The sequence below is a fragment of the Podarcis erhardii genome (assembly GCF_964252035.2).
Source record: "Podarcis erhardii genome assembly, chromosome: 6".
In the NCBI taxonomy this organism is placed as follows: Eukaryota; Metazoa; Chordata; class Lepidosauria; order Squamata; family Lacertidae; genus Podarcis; species Podarcis erhardii.
Genome location: NC_138510.1, coordinates 44,081,928 through 44,102,003, shown reverse-complemented (window position 1 = coordinate 44,102,003; position 20,076 = coordinate 44,081,928). Strand labels below are relative to the sequence as shown.

Genomic DNA, 20,076 nt, shown 5'->3' with positions numbered 1-20,076 from the left:
TATTGCTTCCAAATAAAATTGTATATAGCCAAGGCAACACTAGCCATACTCTGATAGCTTGCAGTAAACTGTGGTGCGACCAACATAAAATCATGAAAACCTGAAGGGGAAAGATTTGTCTAGGAATATTCTATACTCTCTGGCAAGGAGTAAAAAGAGCCTATGATGCTAGACAGAATGGAGTCACACATTCCGTATCAGATTAACTGCCAATGAAATTCATACTACTTAAGCGATATGCTAATCCCTTGAAAATGAAAAACATACACACTGACCACACAGAATAATTTTCTGAATTTTATTATGCAGTAAAACAAATACATTTGGCTATTAATGATACATTACTAATTATAATAAAAAGCAAGGGACTGGATGGGTGGTAGAACATCAAGCACTATATGGCCTTATTTCACTTTGAATTTTTCTCTGTCAACTGTAAATATTTCTTCTTTGCTGTAAGGCACATAGTTTTACGGACTGTCTAATCTGAACCCTCTAGCTTGCAAGATGTATAAGGGAAGTCGTGCTTAGGAACTGTAGGAAATGATATATCAGCATGTGGCTCCACTGGAATCACAAGGCTCCCACGTGAAACAGTTAAGTGTAAACAATGTTTAGAGAAATCGGGAGTTCCCAAAGGAAACTGTAAGTTCCATAAATAGGGAGGGTTATATAGATATATTGGGTTATATCCAATACTGCCATTCTGCACATGCAACAGAGTTTTGTTTGTGCAATGGCATTTTCTCTCTCAGAGCACCCTCTGAACCTGCTGGGGGGGGGGATGAGTAAAGGAGAGGAAGAGGAAGTCCTACTGTGCAAGTGGGCCACTGCTTGTGCAGTGTTTGATATAACCCACTTTATCGTGATGCCATAGATAAGACAAGAACAGCAACAAATAGCAGGTTGTGGGCTAGCTATATACTATCTACCAGTGCTGAGTGAGAAAGCTGCAGTAGTCTATCAACATGTTTCTTATCAAGTATGTATTTCCTCCCATGTTGTAGAATAGATCAAGGAACAGATTGTATGGATGAGCCTACAGTTGTTCACAATGAAATATTAATATACCATGAATACAAGTTTATAACATATTGCAAACATATGTTCCTAAGTAAAGTACCTGTGCCTCAGTTCAGACTTAACAGGAAACCATGGTTTTTCACTTTGAGAACAAGTTAAAGAGTCTTAAGCCCACATGCTCCTTCCCATCCCTTCTCTTTCATGCAAGTCAATGAGAAGATCAAAAGCTTCCACAGTTGAATTAAAAGAACAATAGTTCCTCATGATGCCAGAATTTTTGAAACTGTAGTTTGTTTAAACTCTGAATAGTGAAACAAGCAAAATTAGAACTGTGGTTCCTGATCTCATTTTATTAATCCAAGTTTGGACATCTCAAGAAACTGGTTAGTTTAAAATATAAAGGTCTCCTCTCCACAGACATGAAAGTAGAGAAGGAAGGAGAGATTGCACTAACCTGAGGTTCATCTAGGGAAACCATGGTTTGCTGCTCGGTAGGAACCAAGCCTCTCTTTCCCCCAGCAGAGGGTCTCTTTGTGCAGGGGGTGCACTTTTCAGTGGTAAAGCAGTAAGAGTGAACAGCATTAAGAATACCTCTCCCCTGTTGCCTACTTCAAATTTCAGCCTCTGTAACTGCATTATGCAAAAGAAGAGAACGTTGCATAAAAGAAAAATGAAACTACACATTCAGCCACATGCAGAGATAGAAAGCAGGCACTGTTGTGCTTGGAAATACACGCCAGACCACCTATCATCATATCATACACAAGAACAGCAGATAAATGAGCCACATGTTTCCAGGGCCTCTTGTGGTGCAAGTAGCATGGGGAGAGCCAAGAAGTAAAAGGTATGGGAGAATCTGGATCTGGGAATTTCACCAGGATGTGCTGCTGCAGGCAGTAGTGACTCGCATTTGACATGGCTTTTGTGGGCACTGTGACCTTGTAACTCAAAATGTTGGCAAGATTTTCCAAAGTTGGTCTACAAATAAAAGTGAGACAGTGGCAATCTGTGCTTCTCTTGCAAATGCTCCAAGCCTAACTGACTGCAAACTGTGAGGACTGGCACATGCAGCAAGTAAGGAAAACTGAAGGGCTGGAATAGCTGTTGTCAACAGGCAAGAGTCAAGACACCTACATTTGAAGATACTTTTTGGCTTCACAGTTATGAATGCTTCATATAAAATCAACAGTTTTGAACTAGGCAATAAAACTAGGAAGGTAAGAGGCATATTAAGACAGCTGTTTATGAAGCAATCTGGTAACTGAATCAGAGTAACAAACAACTAACAAAGTCTAAATTTCCCTTAACAAAAAAACAAACAAAGGCAAATTGGTAGTTCAAGTACACAGAAGAGGAACGACTCCAACCAGAGTAATTAATCACTGTAGTATATGCTCAGGTAGGCCACTAGGTTCCGGTGCTTCCTAAACTCTTTGTCCGAAAGCAGCTAAAACAAATACAAATATAAAATATATGCAGTGTTGTTCAAAAACTCAATAAGCACAATAAAGAAGCAAATGTTTTAGTGCAGATTTCTATCTATAGCTCCATGTCCAGAAAACAAACAGTGTGAGACAAAGGAATTCCACAGAAAGAAATGTATGTTATTGTCTTCTGAAAGATCTCTAAGTATATTCCTTCCTGGGTCCTTCGCAGGCAGTCTGAGAGTCCAACACCTTGTCTCTGCTCTGCCCTCTTTATACCTCAGAAGTTCTAGGAGACCAGGGGGCGGGCAGCTGGTCACAACAGGAGAGAGACCCCTTGGCTTCTTGAGCAGATTGCCTCATCTCTGCCTCTTGGCCCCCAGCCTCTCCAGCCTCCACTTCTGCCTCTGATTCTGGACTGCTGCCTGCCACAGCCTCTTCCTGCTCACTAAACCCTGTTACTTCATCAGCTTCTGGCACCTACTTCTCCCAGTCTGCTCCCTCTTCTCCCTCTGACCACTCATTGTTGTCCCACCACCAATACCCTGGTTCTGAGCCTTCACCCTTTAGGGGTTCTGTTGGGGGTTCCCCAGCTGGTGCCTCCCACCACTCTTCTGTACCCAGCCAGTTCATGACAGATATAGCCCTGAAAAAAATGGCTCTCCCTTGCTGAAATCAAGTCTGTCTGAGATTCTAACATTCTTAATCCCCAAACAGTCACAATGACCATTTAGAAAACTGTATCTAAATTTCATACCTCACTTCTCAGCGTTCTTTTCACTGGCATTGGTATTAAAGACCAGTCTGGAGCCCCAAACTTCCCTGGCCAGGTGACATGCCTGTGTGGCCTGCCGTATGGGTCATATGTTCCAGGTCTAGAGAGAAAAGTCCTTGCATCATTTCTTCAATGAACTAATATGGTCCATTATGCTGTGCACTTTACATATTCCACATTAATGCACTGAGATAATGTCTTCATATATTGTGTTTTATTCCGTCATGGTTATATTAGACTGGTAAATTTAGGAGTTATTTTTTAAAGAAGACTGTAGCTACATCTCAACAGTGATTTGGGTAAATTGCAAAAAGCAGCTAAGAATAGGCAAGAGATTAGGGATCCCTGTAATTTTATATTTCAGGGTTGTTGTTGTTTTAAAAAATGAAGTTTGGCTCTCAGTGCCCATACAAAACCATGTAGGAAATAATGTCTCATGAAAATAATGTAAAATAGAGTCTGTATTAGCTGCAGCTTTTGTACCAGGGCAGTCCAACTTTCCATACCAAGTGCGAGAGTACTTTTACACAGAACCTATGGGCCACACACTGAATTAAATTTCTATATTGTAAATTAAAGTGTTCACAATATATTTAATATTATTTAATATACACAATGGATACATTTAATTAAATATATATAATTAAATACAAGATTTAAAGATTTAACATATTTAATTACTAAACAAATTCAGTACACAAACAAGTGTATGCACTTTTGTTTAACAACGCATGATGCAAAAAAATATTTTTAAGGCTTTAAGATGGCTTTTCTTGACTGTTGCCAAGGACTGCATGCAGCTTGTGGGCCGTGGGCTGGACCACCCTGTTTTGGTTAGTAAATAAGTATAGTCCCACGTAGAGTGTATTACAGTCATCTAATATAGAGGGCATCAAAGCATGATTATAGGCAGGTTATTCTGGTCCAGGACTAGCTGTAGCTGGTGAACCAGCTAGAGCTGGAAGTAGCCACTCTTTGCCTCTGAAGCCACCTGGGCCCCAAGTGACAATGCTGGACCAAGGAGTACCCAAAGCTCTGATCTTGCTGTTTCAGAAGGATTGCAACCCTATCTAGAACACCTCATCAATTTCAGGGCATGGAATCACCCACCAAAAGCACCTCCATCTTGTCAGGATTCTGCATTACATTATCAGTTTGGGTGACTATAATCCCTGGCCCCGCTTGAGCTTTCGTTAAGACCTTGCTGCTCTCATCATAAGGGGAAGCTTTGTAATTCAAGAAATGAAAAATGGTACCCAGGATAAAAGTCTTTGTCCAGAAGCTTCTCAGAAAATCGTGGCATATTGCTGCAAAAAGAGACATGTGTCGGCTGGCGTCTGTGGTGGTCTCTGATCCATATAGACTGGTATGCAGTAGGATCAGGCGTCACATGCTATAAATGGAGCATATAAAATTAAGTTACAAGACAAATCCTCTATTAAAATATTGTTATAGAACTGACGAATAAATATTAGGATTTTGATTAACTGGGATATTAAGGTTCAGAACTGTGCCAGACAGGGAATTCTGGGAATTCCTGGGCTGGCTTATGCAAATTCTCCTGGCTGGCTATGGGGAAGAAGAGCAGACCTGTTAACATTATAAAAAAAGGTGCTGATAGGCCACAGGAGGATCCTTTGGGCTGGGGCGTCAGATGTCAAAGGTTGCCGGGGTAACTATGTGTTTGAGGGGGCAGGAAATGTGAGTTTGGAAGCAGGGATTCCTGGGAAGAAGACGGAGAAAGTAGGGCAGTGATCCATCTTGGAGAGGGAGGTGAAAGGGTCTCCTGCACTGTTGTGAACCATGCTGTAATTCACACACTACAGATTCATTTTGACTTGACAATCAAAGAAGAAGGTGGAGTTACATACTCATTAAATTCGACTCAGTTCATTGAGGTTTACAGCATAGTCCTAACCAGGTCTATTCAGAATAAGTCCTACTGAACTCAATGGGTCTTACTCAATAATGTGTGTCAAAGACTGCAGCCCTAATTTCCTTTCCTGGGCCAAGGAAAGTTCAGCAAGTATTGTAATTTAATGGCAATACTAAATTTCTGACGTTGAAGCTGCCTTATCTTGGGTCAGTGAACTGGTCAGTAAACTGGTCCATAGTACTGTCTACTCTAACTGGCAATGGTTATCCAAGGTCTGAGCTAGAGTTCTTTTGCTCTCAGCCCTCATTCTGCATGCAAAGCATGCCACCTTGAACCCTTGAACCTTGCTGCAATATCTCTATTTATAACTTAAAGCAAAGAATTACTGCTTTTTTTCTTTAGAAAATGTTTTTTTCATAATATTTAATTAATTGCTCAATCAGCTACAACTCATACTATTTATCAATTAAGATTTTATTAGTGGCACAATACTTGTAACAAATAAAGATTGCAGTTTAAGAATTGGCAAAAGCATAGCCTCGTAGCACCTAAAGAGCATGGCTCAGACATTTTTAAAAACCTGCTGACATCTAATTCCATAAACAGCTTACTTCAGGACAGACATGCTGAGGCCAGATTGAAGTCAATGGAATTATTCCAGGACTATTGCAGAGGAAGTATAATAGACTATATAAAACACAGTACAGTAACGACTGAAAGTGGTCTTTACCTTGCTGAGTAGTCCAAAACGTGGGGTTGTTCTTGCTCCCATGGTGTAACCTTTAGTACTCTCTGGTCTGCGAGCCAATTGGTATAGAAGGTTGTCCTTCTATTAATTTTTATTTAGGAAAGAAAAGCACTTTGGTTATTACAATTCTACACATTTTATATACTTTACTATTTGTTATATTCATACATCACCCTTCTTCCAAGGAGCAGTGTACATAGTTCCTGAAACATTTCATCCTTAAAATCCTGTGAGATAGGGGCATGGGCACCAACTTTAACAAAATATTGGGGGACAGTGCAAAGGGCAGCCCATTTTTAGAAGCAGTTCCACCAAGAGTATAGGTACCAAATCTCCTTTCTTTACTTCAAAGTGAAGATATATAAAGAGAAAATACAGCTAAATCAAAGGCAGTATAGTTTACCTCTGCATAGTTATAAGCTCCAGGTCCACGATCAGGATCACCTTTAATTGGCACATTCTCATTGCCTAACCGATCTGGAGGGTAAAAAACAGGGAATATTCTTCTCTCCTGACACGATCCAAATGAATTTCGTTGCTGTGCAGCTGCAAAAACCCAGGAATAGTTATGAGTGTCATTTAGAAAGAATACCATCCGACTTGCAGCATGTACTGCTACTATCAACAAATGATGGGATACAAAAATAAATAAAGGTATTGCGTGTTTTTCTGCCAATTGTACTGTCATCAGCAGTGACTTGTGAGGGGGAGCAGAAGCTACAGTGTCCTGCTAGCAGCGATGCTGCCATCATTAGGGAGGGGATGTGGCAGCAAGATTGGGGAAGCCCCAGGGTAGTGGTGGTGACCCTGCAGATGCGCACTTCCCCTGAAATGCCCCTTGTACTGAATTCAGGCTGGGAGCTAACTGCAGTCAAAGCATATTGGAACAATGGCGGACATCAAACTTCAAACGAACAATGAAATTCCATTATCATACACAGTGGTGGAAATGTTTGAACAACTAGCAATCAATAAGAATTAAAATGGGATGTTTTATATGCAGGGATGGAAATAAACAGAAATGATAAGTGAACAGAAATGACTTCTTCAGCTCCAGGACTGATAATTATTTTGTGTGTGATCTCTCTTCATTGTTAAATGTTAAAACATACAAGCAAGAACCACTCTGACCTTGGGGTCCTACTGAATTCCACTTGACTCACTCCCAGTAAAGTGTGTAAAAGAGGCAGACAGCTCAGCTGGTTAGAGTACAGTGCTGATAATGCCAAGGTTGCAGGTTTGATCCCTGTATGGGACAACTGCATATTCCTGAAATGCAGGGGGCTGGACTAGATGATCCTCAGGGTCCCTTTCAACTCTACAATTCTATGATTGCTACCCTACATTGCGTAGAGTTAAACATGAAAAATTTGCTGTGGCTCCACTCATGACAAAGACTGTTCTGCATGGTCTGCTAGCATGCCCCAGAATCCTTTGCAACATGCAGCTGATTCCTGGGCAGACAACTGAAAGTTTTACAGTATCACCAGAGGATTAAAAAAAACCTAATGGTTTACTGCTCCCCTTGGCATGTACTTCTCATTTGGGGACTCTAAAGGGCCATATGCTTAAGTTGTGTACACACTCGAAAGCACGTTCTGTCGAATTCAAATAATTCTGTGTAACCCCACACAAGAGTTACATTTCCCAACAACGCTAATCACACCACAGTGCCCGGAATTCTTTGAGGGAAATTATGTGCTTTCAATGTGTGTGGTGTGTAACTACGGCGAAAGAAAGGGGTGGGCTCAACTGCCTCAGGGAAAGATCCCGTTTCAGCTCATCAAAAGCTCCCTTTTCAGCAGATGCCCATTCCCCGGACGGGGGAGAAGGGAGACGCGAGCTCGCCTGGCGCACCTGGGCGACCTGCTCGCCTCACACTCGTTCTGGCCAATCCGTGCCCGCCTCACCTGAGAGCTCCCACGTCAGCTGGCGTTGTCCCATGACCAAGCTGAGGGCGCTCCTCTTCTGTGCCGAGCCTCCCTGTTGCCATGGAAACACACCGAGGTGGAATCTATTCGCAACGCCCGGAAGACCTGAGCGGTAGTACGTCATTTCGTCCGAGCTATTGATAAAAGCCGCTGCAGGGAGAGAGGACCAGGAAAAGCACACACGTGTATTTACTCGCCGGGCGCTGGGGAGGTTCAATCACGTGTTCCATATATATATATATATATATATATATCTCTCTCTAAGTGTAACTAGTGCTTATTTTATTGTAGTTCTTCTCCCATTTGCGTGCGTTTTTAATTCCTAAATTGGCCCATTTGGCTCAAGTCTTCTTCTTCTGACTTGAGAGCAGAGCGAGAAAGAGCGTATACACACGTGCTGTTCTTAACAATGGTGGTGATGAGGGAGGATGTATCTTATAGGTAGGAGGCTCCAATCTCGGACCTGCATTCAGTTACAGGGCTTACCCCGGAGCATGGGAAGTAGTGCTGAAAAGTAGAAGGAGCTTGGACTACGACTCCTATCACCCCTGAGCATTGGCTAAGCTGTGTGGGAATGATGAGAGTTGTAGTCCAACAATAGTGAGTGGCCCAAGGTTGTAGAGAGGTGCAGCCAGAACGAACCTGTTCTCCTTGGTCAGAACAAATCGGTGATGGAGGGAGCAGTACCACTTTATGCATCATAGAGGAAAGGTATAATAAACAAGTTATGCTGCTTGTTGAACTAGAGCTTAATCAAGTCAGGTTTTTCTCTCTTTTAATTTCTGAATGATTTATGGATTGGCTTAAGTGCTTGCATTAGTCAAACTGCTTTAATTTAATTTAAATAATAAAAATACATCTTCTCCCAGGCCTTTGACTAATTAAACAATCTATGGCCTTTAATGACTCATCCTGTGTGTGCACAGGATGGGTATTCTTTTCGTTTGCTTCTATGGTATGTATTTTTGTGTTTTGATATTGTAGAAGAAGAAGAAGAAGAGTTTGGATTTGATATCCCGCCTTTCACTCCCTTTAAGGAGTCTCAAAGCGGCTAACATTCTCCTTTCCCTTCCTCCCCCACAACAAACACTCTGTGAGGTGAGTGGGGCTGAGAGACTTCAGAGAAGTGTGACTGGCCCAAGGTCACCCAGCAGCTGCAGGTGGAGGAGCGGGGAATCGAACCCGGTTCACCAGACTACGAGTCCACTGCTCTCAACCACTACACCACACTGGCTCTCTTGTAAACCTACTTTTGATCTTCAGGTGAAGGGCGCTGTAGAAATTTAAGAAATAAATAAATACATTTAAGCTGGGATACCACTTCAAGAGCAGCAGATTGGTGCTAAGTGCTATGCAGCTGGAAAATGCTTCCTTCCATTGCTAAGATGCTGTAGGGAAAGAAGCCAGTAATGCTACTTTAATTATATTAAAAATGGTGAGAGGGTCTTATTTATTTGCTTACCATCATTAGTGTGCCTGGTATTTTGCAGAATGCAAAAGGACAGATCCTTGCCCTGTGGAGCTTACAGTCTTGACAGAAGGGAAGGAAGTGGAGGCAGGGCTAAAGAGGGTAAGAATTTGTACTTGGGCTTGGTTGTTGTAGGGCATGGGGACTAAAGTCTTTTCAGACCAATGCCATGATCAGTACTGTGTGGCATATGCACCTTTTTTAGTCACTCTTGATCATTAAGAGCTATTCTCACTGCCTCACACACCTTTTGCTATTGCTTTGTTCCCTTGCCTGCTCCTCCTTTTTGATGGTGCTAATGCACCATAGTGATCTCTACAGCCCTGTTGCTTGATGACTGAAAATTATGGAGTCATGCGTTTTTAAAAATTACAAAATGGTAAAGGACCCCAGGACCCCAAAGTCCAGTCAAAGGTGACTTGTGGGGTTGGGGCGCTCATCTCATTTGTCTACAGACAGCTTTCCAGGACGGACCTTTATAAGTACAGTTGTACCTCGGGTTAAGAACTTAATTCGTTCTGGAGGTCCGTTCATAAACTAAAACTGTTCTTAACCTGAGGTACCACTTAAGCTAATGGGGACTCCCGCTGCCACCGCACGATTTCTGTTCTCATCCTGAAGCAAAGTTCTTAACCTGAGGTACTATTTCTGGGTTAGTGGAGTCTGTAACCTGAAGCGTCTGTAACCCGAGGTACCATTGTAGTCTAGCCTGCCATTATGTTGCTTGCCACAAAACTGCCAGCTGACTCTCCCTTGTGCTGCTATTCCTAGTCATTTGCCAATCCCTGACTCATCTTTGCACCATTCTCTTGCAGATCCTTTGTTCGGGACTGCTTAACTTTTATGTACAGCATCTAGGACACTGTTGGCACTTGATGAATGTCACATTGAGATAGGTGGGCCTGAGCATGAACTCTGAAATATTAAGTGGTATGAACTCACACAGATGATAAATTCTAAATAGATTATACTAACTAACAGCATGTACCTGGCAAAACCCCCACAAAAACTGGCTTACCTGGCCATATATTTGAACCTGACTTCAGTGGCATGGTAGAGCATAAAACTAACAGGGACAGATAAGAGTAGCTGATCTCTTTCCCCCTCTCAAATAACAGAACTGTAGTTCTTTTCAGGGACAGCCAAGCCTGACATCATACATACTATAGAACTGTAACCCTTGGATTGCTTTGGTCTAATTATGACATAACAATCTACATCAGCAACCTTTTTCAGCCGTGGGCCGGTCCACCGTCCCTCAGACCATGTGGTGGGCTGGACTATATTTTTTGGAGGGAAATGAACAAATTCCTATGCTCCACAAATAACCCAGAGATGCATTTTAAATAAAAGGACACATTCTACTCATGTAAAAACATGCCGATTCCCAGACCATCCGCGGGCCGGATTGAGAAGGCGATTGGGCTGCATCCGGGCCACGGACCTTAGGTTGCCAACCCCTGGTCTGCATCATTTTTATAAAACAGTGGAGGAGTAGTGTCTTCGGGGCACAACTTCTCTATGGAAGAAGCTGTTTCTTTTATAGTCATGAGACATATTTGGCATGATGTGGAGTCTCTGTTTTCTAGAGCATTGATCTTCAGTTGTGGGTTGGACCCAATATTGCATCCCAAGGTCTTTTAATGTGGGACATATCAGCAGTGCTACCACCAGACAAATATATGGCATTAAATAAATGATTCAGCAGATGCATGTCTGGGTTATAGGTGAGCCTGAAAAAGTAGAAGACTACAGTTCTAGAGTATGAGTTACAGCACAGTATTCCTCACTTGAGTTTGAGGGGCCTTACCAGTTGAATCAATCTTATACTCAGCTGAGCAGGGGATTGATGCCAAAACATTTCCTCCATTGCTGCACCCTTTTGGGGAATGACCACAGTTTCCAGTTTCCATCATTCCTGGAGAACCAGGTTTCCCCTTCAGATGCCCTGTGCCATCCAAGATGACTCAACTTCCAGACCTCTGCTCTTGGATCATGATGGTAAGTGTAAAGGACGATGAGCATATACTGTATACAAGCAGAATTGCTGCAGAATGTTTTTCCACAGCTTAATTCTGTGCTGGCCATGATGTTGCCACTATTCACAAAGGCACCAAACTGGGCAAATGACAGGTTATGCTTTGGATGCTGCTGAAGCAATGTATTAACTTAAGTGTCCTTTTCATTAAACACAAAATAAACAGTTTGTTACTAATGAAATCTAAAGAAATAACTGGGACGTGGGTGGCCCTGCGGGTTAAACCACAGAGCCTAGGACTTGTCGATCAGAGGGTCAGCGGTTTGAATTCCTGTAACGGGTTGAGCTCCCGTTGCTAGGTCCCTGCTCCTGCCAACCTAGCAGTTTGAAAGCACGTCAAAGTGCAAGTAGAGAAATAGGTACCGCTCCAGCGGGAACGTAAACAGCGTTTCTGTGCACTGCTCTGGTTCGCCAGAAGTGGCTTAGTCATGCTGGCCACATGACCCGAAAGCTGTACGCCGGCTCCCTCGGCCAATAAAGCGAGATGAGTGCCGCAACCCCAGAGTCGGCCACGACTGGACCTAACGGTCAGGGGTCCCTTTACCTTTACCTAAAGAAATAACTAGGTAATACCAAACATTATAATGAAGGAGATGAACACACTAGGGTTTAACTTGCACGCTTTTATTTCTTAATTTTCTGCCATGAGTTTAAATTGAAAAGCCTAGGTAAGAGCTGGATAATTTGGTTTTATGCCCAGTTGCAGCATTCACAGCTTGTATCAAAGACCAAGCCAGCCTGGCAATTCTGCTCATACGTGACTCCATTCAGACAGTGCCAGAAAGCATTTCTGTTGTTGGCCACGGGGTACAGACCATTGGCTTTGCCAGCACAGAAACCGCTACCACCACTGCTGCCACTGCCAGAACTTCCACTGCCAGAGCTGCCACTGCCACTTCCTCCACCACTAGGAGCAGCTGTGATTGGAGGATTGGGTTGGGCAGGAGCGGTACAGCCTGAAATAGAAAAAAAGCATCACACACTTAGTTGTACAGGATCAGTACAGGATCAGAAAAAATGATTCTTCAACATCAACTTCGTTGGACTCGTCATGTTGTGCGGATGCCTGATTATCATCTTCCAAAGCAACTACTCTATTCCGAACTTAAAAATGGAAAGGGTAATGCGGGTGGTCGACAAAAGAGGTTTAAAGACTGTCTCAAGGCAAATCTAAAAAAAGTAGTATAAACACAGACAACTGGGAAACACTGTCTTGCAAGCGCTCTAGTTGGAGAACAGCCTTTACCAAAGGTGTCATGGACTTTGAAGACACTCGAACTCAGAACGCAAGGGAGAAACGTGCTAAGAGGAAGGCACACTTGGCAAATCCACATCGTGATCAACTCCCGCCCGGGAACCAATGTCCCCACTGTGGAAGGACATGTGGGTCCAGAATTGGCCTCCATAGTCACTTACGGACTCATTGTTAAAACCATGTTTATGGAAGACAATCTTACTTGGCTAAGAGTGATTGCCAAAGAAGAAGAAGACAGGATCAGTATTGCATGTATTCTTCCTTTGTCCCTAATTAGAAGGTATTGTTGTTTGTCATTGCTCTAATCTTTTCTCTCTTGCTGCCTTGTTTGCTTGAAAACTGCATGATGCCACCCAGTGGCATAGCGTGGGGGGTGCAGGGGGGCCGGGCGCACTGGGCGCAACATGGGGGGGGGCGCTCGCACTCTGCCCCTAAAATCCTACGGGTTAAAATCCACTGGTTAGGAGCCGCAAATTACTTGCCCCGGGTGCTGATAACCCACGCTACGCCACTGATGCCACCTCTCCCATCTCCCTCCAAAACCTCCTTCAAAGCTCACCTTTTTGTGAAGCCTTTGGCTGAATCCCTTAGTTCCCATGCTCTGCTGAACCAGGGGATCTGCCAGTTTCTGTTCTCTTAGTTTCTCATTTTTCTAATCTTAATCCAGAATGTATACTGTGATGTGCATGATGCTGCTTTTTCCATGCTCGAACCATTTGTATGTGTTTTAAGAAAAGTGGTGTATTTTTATTATTAGCATTACTGAGACATGACTGTATTGCCATTTACAATATGCAAATGTTAATTTGAGAAAGCGTCTTGTTGCTGGTACTTACTGGTGCTTTGAAGACCAAGAGCATTCTTCAGGGCAGTGATCAAGGGGTATTTGCCTTGGTTGCAGAAAGTTCCAGTGAAGTCATCCAAGTCAATGGCCCAAACCATGGCACCTCCAAAGTTGTTCTTCATCAGCCATTCAGCCTTTGAAGAAAGAAACAAAAAAACCAGTCCTGAACCTACCAGGACATTCTAATGCACCAGAATGAATGTATGCTTTTGTGAGATTGGTACCATACCTTGATCTGGAAGCTCTTGATGTTGTCATAGCCCACCCATTCATTGCCTTTGTAAGCATAAGGGACATCTTGAGGACCATCCCAAGCTTGAGTGGCTCCATTCTTCAGGAAGGTGCAGATCTGGAAGGGAGCAGACATACAACATTACCAGCTTACATGCTTGAAGAATAGCTTGCTTGGGGAGGAGAGGCTTTGTGCTAACAAACATAGTGGAAATCGGTCCCTTAAAGTTTATAACTGACTTATTAGTTTTTAAACATGATTTTAAAGCTGTTTATCTTTGTCAGAAGATTCATCTGATCTTAAGTCTCTGTTGCATGAATCTGTAATGCACGTTAAGGAGTGTGTCAAGAACAAAGCTAGTCAGGTTTTATCTCCCAGGAAAGAAATTTAAAACAATTTCAGCACGAACTCAGATTTCATATGTTGCCTTCAAACAGAAAAACTATGGGTTATTTGGAAATGTGTGTTTGTCACAGTTCTTCTTGCACCTAATGCTGCAATAATCACTGTATAAATTAAAAAATAAACCTAGTTACTGCCAATAACCTACAGCAATCTTGTATTTAATTTGAGTTTATCTTGTATTGCTGTTTTTGTAGATTTGAGTTATGAAATATTTTTTGTCTGTGTTCTGCTATTTTTTGAAATATAGTTGCTTGAGAAGTTGGCTATTAACACTTTTGGAATGCATAATTCAACAGTAACCTTGTGCTATCATAGCAGTCAACTAGTTTATTCTTTCATGAAATCATATAACAATAGCAACAGCTAATTTCATGAAATGAATATAAAATAATAATAAAATCATTTGCAGTACTATTTCATGCTACAAATTGGTCCAACAATTGACCCACAATAAACTGAGACTTTTCTAAGTGTTTCTCCCACCCTAGCCTCTGCTGAACCAAAAACTTTTTATCCCCTAGAAAAGAGGGAAGCTCAGGTCAGGCATTCACTGCATGATATTTTACTTTATTTTATATCTTTCTTGCCCTCTCCCATAGATCATAGTGCACTGGTGGGTCTCTGGGAGAAGATGCTCCACCAGGTATCTAGGTCCTGAGATGTATAGGGCCACGTATGTCAAGGCAGGCACCTTTAACTTACCTCTGTAGCATAGTGGAGCTATTTTGCAATAGGCAGCCCCTAATTGCAGCTTCCAAACCAACATCAAAGGCAGCCCCACTTACAACACATTACAGTAAAAATCCAATCTTGAGTTTTTCAGCCCATGGGTTACTGTGACCAAGAATAGCTGTAGCTGACATACTAGATGAAGCTGGCCTAAGACGTTTCTTGCCATGGAGGCAATTGTGATAGATCTAGGAGCACCCCATGCTACATACCTGTTCCTTCAGACTGGGTACAATGATCTCCAAAACAGACACTTGCCTAATCCTCATCTCATCCCTTATATTGTTGAGATAACAAAATCTGCCCCTAATTTCTCACGGACATAACTTTGTGGCACATACCTCATAGTAAGCCCAGAAGCCAGCTTGTCTTGTATATGGTCCAGCAGGTCCAGCCCCAGATGTTGGAGCACCAACAGCTGTGTTGGATGGGTTGCTGAGGATGAAGGTGTGTCCATAAGTTGGGAATCCAACAATGAGCTTCTCAGCTGGGGCACCATTGTTCTTCCAGTAGTTCATGGCATATTCCTATAAGGAAAACACAGTGCTAAAATGTCTCCAAAGACATAGTTGGAAGTTTCCTTGAGCGAAGTTCCTTATTTAAAGCCGATCTCTTTATTTCTAGTTCCCCTGCCCTCCAATCAGAACATTTTGGGTCAGCTTTATTTCCTTTGTTGAGGAAAGCTGATTTAGTTATTAGTGACAAAGCTTCTGAAATATACTTACAACATTGAAGTAGATGTTGCCACCAGTGTCTGCAGGACCTCTGTACAGAGGGCTGTTCTCCCCAGTGTATCCCTCCCAGGAGCCATGGAAGTCATAGGTCATCACATGGAAATAGTCCAGGTACCTGTTGGGGAGGTAGGTACGTAGGTATTCAGAGATGGGTTCATTTGTGGCCAATTTGCTATTTTACCAGGTTGACAATTACAATTGTGATATTGATATTGATAATCTATAGCTGGTCTTCTAAATTCTATGCAGAAAAAGCCCAAAATCCGTAAGCAGGGCAATACCTTTATTAGGTCAGCCAAAATGTCACAAAATAATGAGCAAGATTTTGAGTTCTCTAGAACTCTTCATCAAGCTGAGAGCAAAGCAAAGATCTGTGTTAAGATGAAGTTTAGGAAGAGAGAGCAGACCTACCCAGCTACCCTTTTGCTTTATTGAGGTAGAAAAGGGTGATATCTCTTTATCCATTGCTCACTCAGTATTCACCTGCCAGGCACCTCTAAGCAGTAGCTCAAGTACATCTGCAGTACAGTATACTTACTGGCCCAGCTGAGGAATTTCATAGCCTGACTCAATGTTGGAAAGTCCACCAGCCACAGCAGCAGTGACCATGAGCCTGGGCTTGTTAGATTGCTGGGCTTCCTGCTCAAAGGCTTCCCGCATTTCCTATGAAAGAGAAGAAGAGCTATAGCAGTTACTTCTGCATCATGCTGTATATTACCCTCCCACTCTTAAGGAGGAAACCCCTGTTTCATATGATAAGCACAGACATTGAGAGAGTCAATAGCAAAGTGGCAGCTGGAACATCTGAGGGGCTGCAGGTAGGTAGTCACTAGGACATGGTGGGGCAGTACTCTTATTTTTTCTGCAACATAAAATAGGAAGCTAGAGTGCAGCAGTCCTGTGTCCCATGCAGTCATATTCATAACATTCAATTTATTCAGAGATTCTCTGGAGTCTTTTCTGCCCTTAGATATGTAAAATTTCCAGGTGTCCAGCTTTCTTCCTAGGTGACTTAAATATCTCATGCTTGTGTACGGGAAATGGTTAATTGTCCACAGTACCTTTTGCAAGGGAGGGGATAGAGAGAAAACCAGAGTACGTTGACTCCGCCTATAGTGACCTGGCTGTGCCTCCCATTAGCTGCCCTACCCACAGCACCATCTCTAGCTTACCTTAACCAGAACAGTAAAGAGGGCCTTATCCTGAGCAGTGCTGCCTCGAGAGCCAGGGTACTCCCAGTCAAAGTCCAGCCCATCAAATTCATACTGGCGCAGGAATTTGATGACTGAGTTGATGAAAGTCTGACGAGTTGCAGAAGTGGCAACCATTGCATTGAATCTAGGCAAGAACCAGAGAAGTGGAGAATTAGGAGAAATAACTACAACCAGCACTCACTCCACTCAGCAAGAAAAGACTTGATAAAAAGTTGCAATGGACTACCTAGTCCAACCCCAAATCTCAAGACACGGCAACCCATCCACCCCAAAGCAGCTGTCACAATTGTGAGAATGGTGCACCAAATTTATACACCAGGGATCCCATAGTCAGGTACCAAAAATCAAATAATTGTAAATGGTTCAAATAAGTGAGCCAAATCCAATCTGCAGGGGAGATAAAAACCTCCCGTATCATCAGTTGACTTGTGAGCCAATTCCTTTCAGATCTCAAATTAAGGTTATGATAATTCAGACTTCGAGTCCTTGTGTCAAACCCCATCACTGAATTGTCCTAAGAAAAATGTTATGATGCTTACGGAGCTGTTCCAAAGTTCCAGCCTCCAATAGCCAGGAGAGTCTTGAGTTGTCCATTCCTTGAAAAAAAGGAGTAAGAGAGATTAAGTTCAGTTCTGTATTTTTTTTTTATTCAGCATCCCCTGATGATTACTTTTCCTTTGGCAGAAGGGACACTATTGTGCTATAAAATATTGACTGTGACACATCTCATATAAGGCTATTCAAATAACCATTTTTGTTTGTTTGCTTGTTTCACTCTTTGCTGGAGCAGTGAGAAATCCTTCCGATTTCAAGGATGCTGATTATTTAGACCCATTTCAGTCTAGTTTCCACTGAAATAGCATTGACCACCCTGTCCGATTATATTAGGAGACAGACAAGGAGAATTGCACCCCTGTTGATTCTATGTGGCATTTGATATCATTGACTCCTAGATCAGTTTTGTTAATGTGTTGTCTAGTTTACAGGGTTCTACTCTGTCTCCCATGCTTTTTAACATCTATATGGGATTTGGAGGACAGTGTTATAGGCATGTTAACATAAACATAACAAAGAGTGAATCCTGATAAGCTAGAGGTATTGATGGTGGGTGGTTTCTGGGTCTGGGAATTGTGCAGATGGCCTGTTCTGAATGAAGTTCCATTTCCCGAAGGAACAGGTGCATAGCTTGGGGGTGTTCCTAGAGCCATCATTTTGACTAAAGGCTCAAGTGGCCTCAGTGGCTAGGAGGACATATTCTCAGCTATGGTTGGTCTGCCGGATACAGCATTTCCTAGACCAGGATAGCTACCTGACTACAATAGTACACATTGTGCTAACCTCACATTTAGAATACTGCAATATACTCCACGCAGGACTGCTCTATGTGGGTCTTTCAGATAACAAAGTTGCATTTCCAAAAAAAAAAAAAAAAAAAAAAAGGTATACAACAGCTTTCACTGGTATTTGTATATAAATGCATTTGTACCTGAAACAGGTCTGGTGCTGCTTGATACATTCTAGATTTGTCGTATCTTACTGCAACAACTTCACAAGAGAAGCCCTGTGGTTTCCTGCCTTATACTGTATAGTATCAGGCATTTGCTACCAATCATGCAGATGTTTTCAGAGAGGCACTCTGCAGAAAATGATCTGCAGGCAATTTAAGAAAATAAACTAGAACCAACTTGTCATCAGGCAACTTACTGGTTTTTCAGCCCGTTGAAAGATTGGTAAAGGGTCACATCATTCCACTCAATGGTGGCAATCTCGTTGTTCTTCATGCCAGCAAATGCATAGATCAGCTGGGTACACAGGCATGGGTCAATGTTGTCAGGTTTGAATTTTCCCAGGCCTGGTCTGTACTGGGCCCAGTTGGTAAAGTAGCATGTCAGCTGGTAGGCAGAGCCTATGGTTAAGAGAAAAGTTGTGATAGTAGTAGGATATGTTCCACAATGAACCCAGCGTGGCTGGGGAAATCCAGCTAGATGGGCGGGGTACAATTATTATTATTATTATTATTATTATTATTATTATTATTATTACAGGCCAGGATTTGGGACAGAGTCTTGGGCCTCATTCAGAAGAATAAGCAAGAACTCCTCACCCAAAAAACCCCAACAGGGTGCTTTGAAATAAATGAAGGAATGCACATTACCATGTAAAGGGAGAGGGCATGAATTCAACTCAGAAATTATCTCATTATCTTAATACTATTCCTTAGGAACAGGCAGATCCATTTTTTAAACATTTTATTTATTTGGTGTATTTTTGTTTATCTCCCAAAATAAGCTCCCGAAAGTGGCACTAGTGGCATAGGAGATGCGCAACACAGCTCAATTGCTTTCCCTCTACCTGTTTATTACTTACCCAGCTGAGCATTCAGCAAAAGCGCCAGACCTACGAAGAAAATAAAGAGTAAAGAAATAAGCCATTGAGGTAGGTGTGTGTGTGTGTAAGAGAGCCCAATCATATGGACTTAAAAATAAAAGGCATTCAAATAAATGATGAACCCAAGAATGTTTTGCATTAAATAATAATGGATCTGAGATCCCCCCCCCCAAGGAAAAACAAGCAGTTTCCCCTAATATGCAGTTTTGGATGTTAGTTTCACTAATATATGTGGTTTTATGCACATTTCCCCTTAATATATGCAATTTTGTTTGGTTGGCAAACTGCATCACAAAATTTGGAGAAGAGTGCATTTCGAAGCATAGCCGTGTTTCAGTTTGTATATTGGTTTGAGAAACTGCAAACAAAATTGAATTTCCCCTCCATCCCTACTCAGAAGTAAGTCTTATTATGTACAATGCAGCTTTCTCCCAACTAACTGTTGATAGGATTGCAGCCTCAGTCACATTTCAGACTGGCCCATTCATTACATTGTTTAAGAATAAAACTCAATAACACAATGTATAGGCATAAAGTGGTCATTATAGACTTACCGGTAAGGAGAATCAACTTCGCCATGGTTGATCTGTGTACCACTTTTCCATAGTTCTCAACTGCCTTTTATAGACGACATCCTTATTTAATCACATGGCTCCTTATCAGAAAAGATAACCAAATCAGCTTTTTGACAAAGCTAATTGGTAGTTAATGGATTAATAAATAGATATTTCCATCTCACCTCTGCAGTTTGCTGTTATTTTCCTACAGCGGATTATGTAAACCTGCTGCCATTATGGAAATGACAGAGCTACAATAATAGCCTCATAGACAGAAAGCGTGTTTGGGAACGTGTTTGCTCTAATCTGTATGGAGTTGATAGTGGCTATTAATGCTTCTAATTGTTATAACAGTATTTGGATTGCTGTGTAAACAGCATTTCAAGGAATATGACTGTGGAATGTTAGTGGAGAGAATGACGATAGATAAAATTA

General features: G+C 42.1%; 2 protein-coding genes across 2 annotated transcripts; both read right to left on the bottom strand.

The window, feature by feature from the left end:
• Positions 1-284: 284 nt before the first annotated feature.
• CIMAP3 (ciliary microtubule associated protein 3) lies at positions 285-10,401 on the bottom strand. Its single transcript, XM_081866527.1, has 7 exons — positions 10,264-10,401; positions 7,757-7,927; positions 6,250-6,392; positions 5,829-5,927; positions 4,479-4,615; positions 3,205-3,322; positions 285-2,470 (listed from the first exon to the last, which is right to left on the bottom strand). Exons 1-7 carry the CDS (start codon positions 10,295-10,297, stop codon positions 2,399-2,401), a joined length of 774 nt encoding a protein of 257 aa, XP_081722653.1. The 5' UTR covers positions 10,298-10,401; the 3' UTR covers positions 285-2,398.
• A 1,490-nt stretch (positions 10,402-11,891) lies between these two features.
• On the bottom strand, positions 11,892-19,746 carry LOC309343626 (acidic mammalian chitinase-like). Its single transcript, XM_081865336.1, has 11 exons — positions 19,639-19,746; positions 19,064-19,093; positions 18,401-18,602; positions 17,236-17,292; positions 16,655-16,820; positions 16,021-16,145; positions 15,474-15,597; positions 15,090-15,275; positions 13,612-13,731; positions 13,375-13,516; positions 11,892-12,239 (listed from the first exon to the last, which is right to left on the bottom strand). The coding sequence occupies exons 1-11, from the start codon at positions 19,661-19,663 to the stop codon at positions 11,974-11,976; spliced, it is 1,443 nt and encodes a 480-aa protein (XP_081721462.1). The 5' UTR covers positions 19,664-19,746; the 3' UTR covers positions 11,892-11,973.
• Positions 19,747-20,076: the final 330 nt, after the last annotated feature.

Coding starts and splice junctions, on each gene's coding strand:
- LOC309343626 (XM_081865336.1), bottom strand. CDS start 19,663: ATGGCGAAGTTGATTCTCCTTACCG. Junction 16,146..16,654: donor TCTTTACTGTTCTGGTTAAG/GTAAGCTAGAGA, acceptor TCTCTTTCATAG/GAAATGCGGGAAGCCTTTGA. Junction 12,240..13,374: donor TCTTGGTCTTCAAAGCACCA/GTAAGTACCAGC, acceptor TTTCTATTTCAG/GCTGTACCGCTCCTGCCCAA.
- CIMAP3 (XM_081866527.1), bottom strand. CDS start 10,297: ATGCCACTGAAGTCAGGTTCAAATATATGGCCAG. Junction 7,928..10,263: donor AGGTTCAAATATATGGCCAG/GTAAGCCAGTTT, acceptor CTCTCCCTGCAG/CGGCTTTTATCAATAGCTCG. Junction 5,928..6,249: donor GAGCTTATAACTATGCAGAG/GTAAACTATACT, acceptor AAAAATTAATAG/AAGGACAACCTTCTATACCA.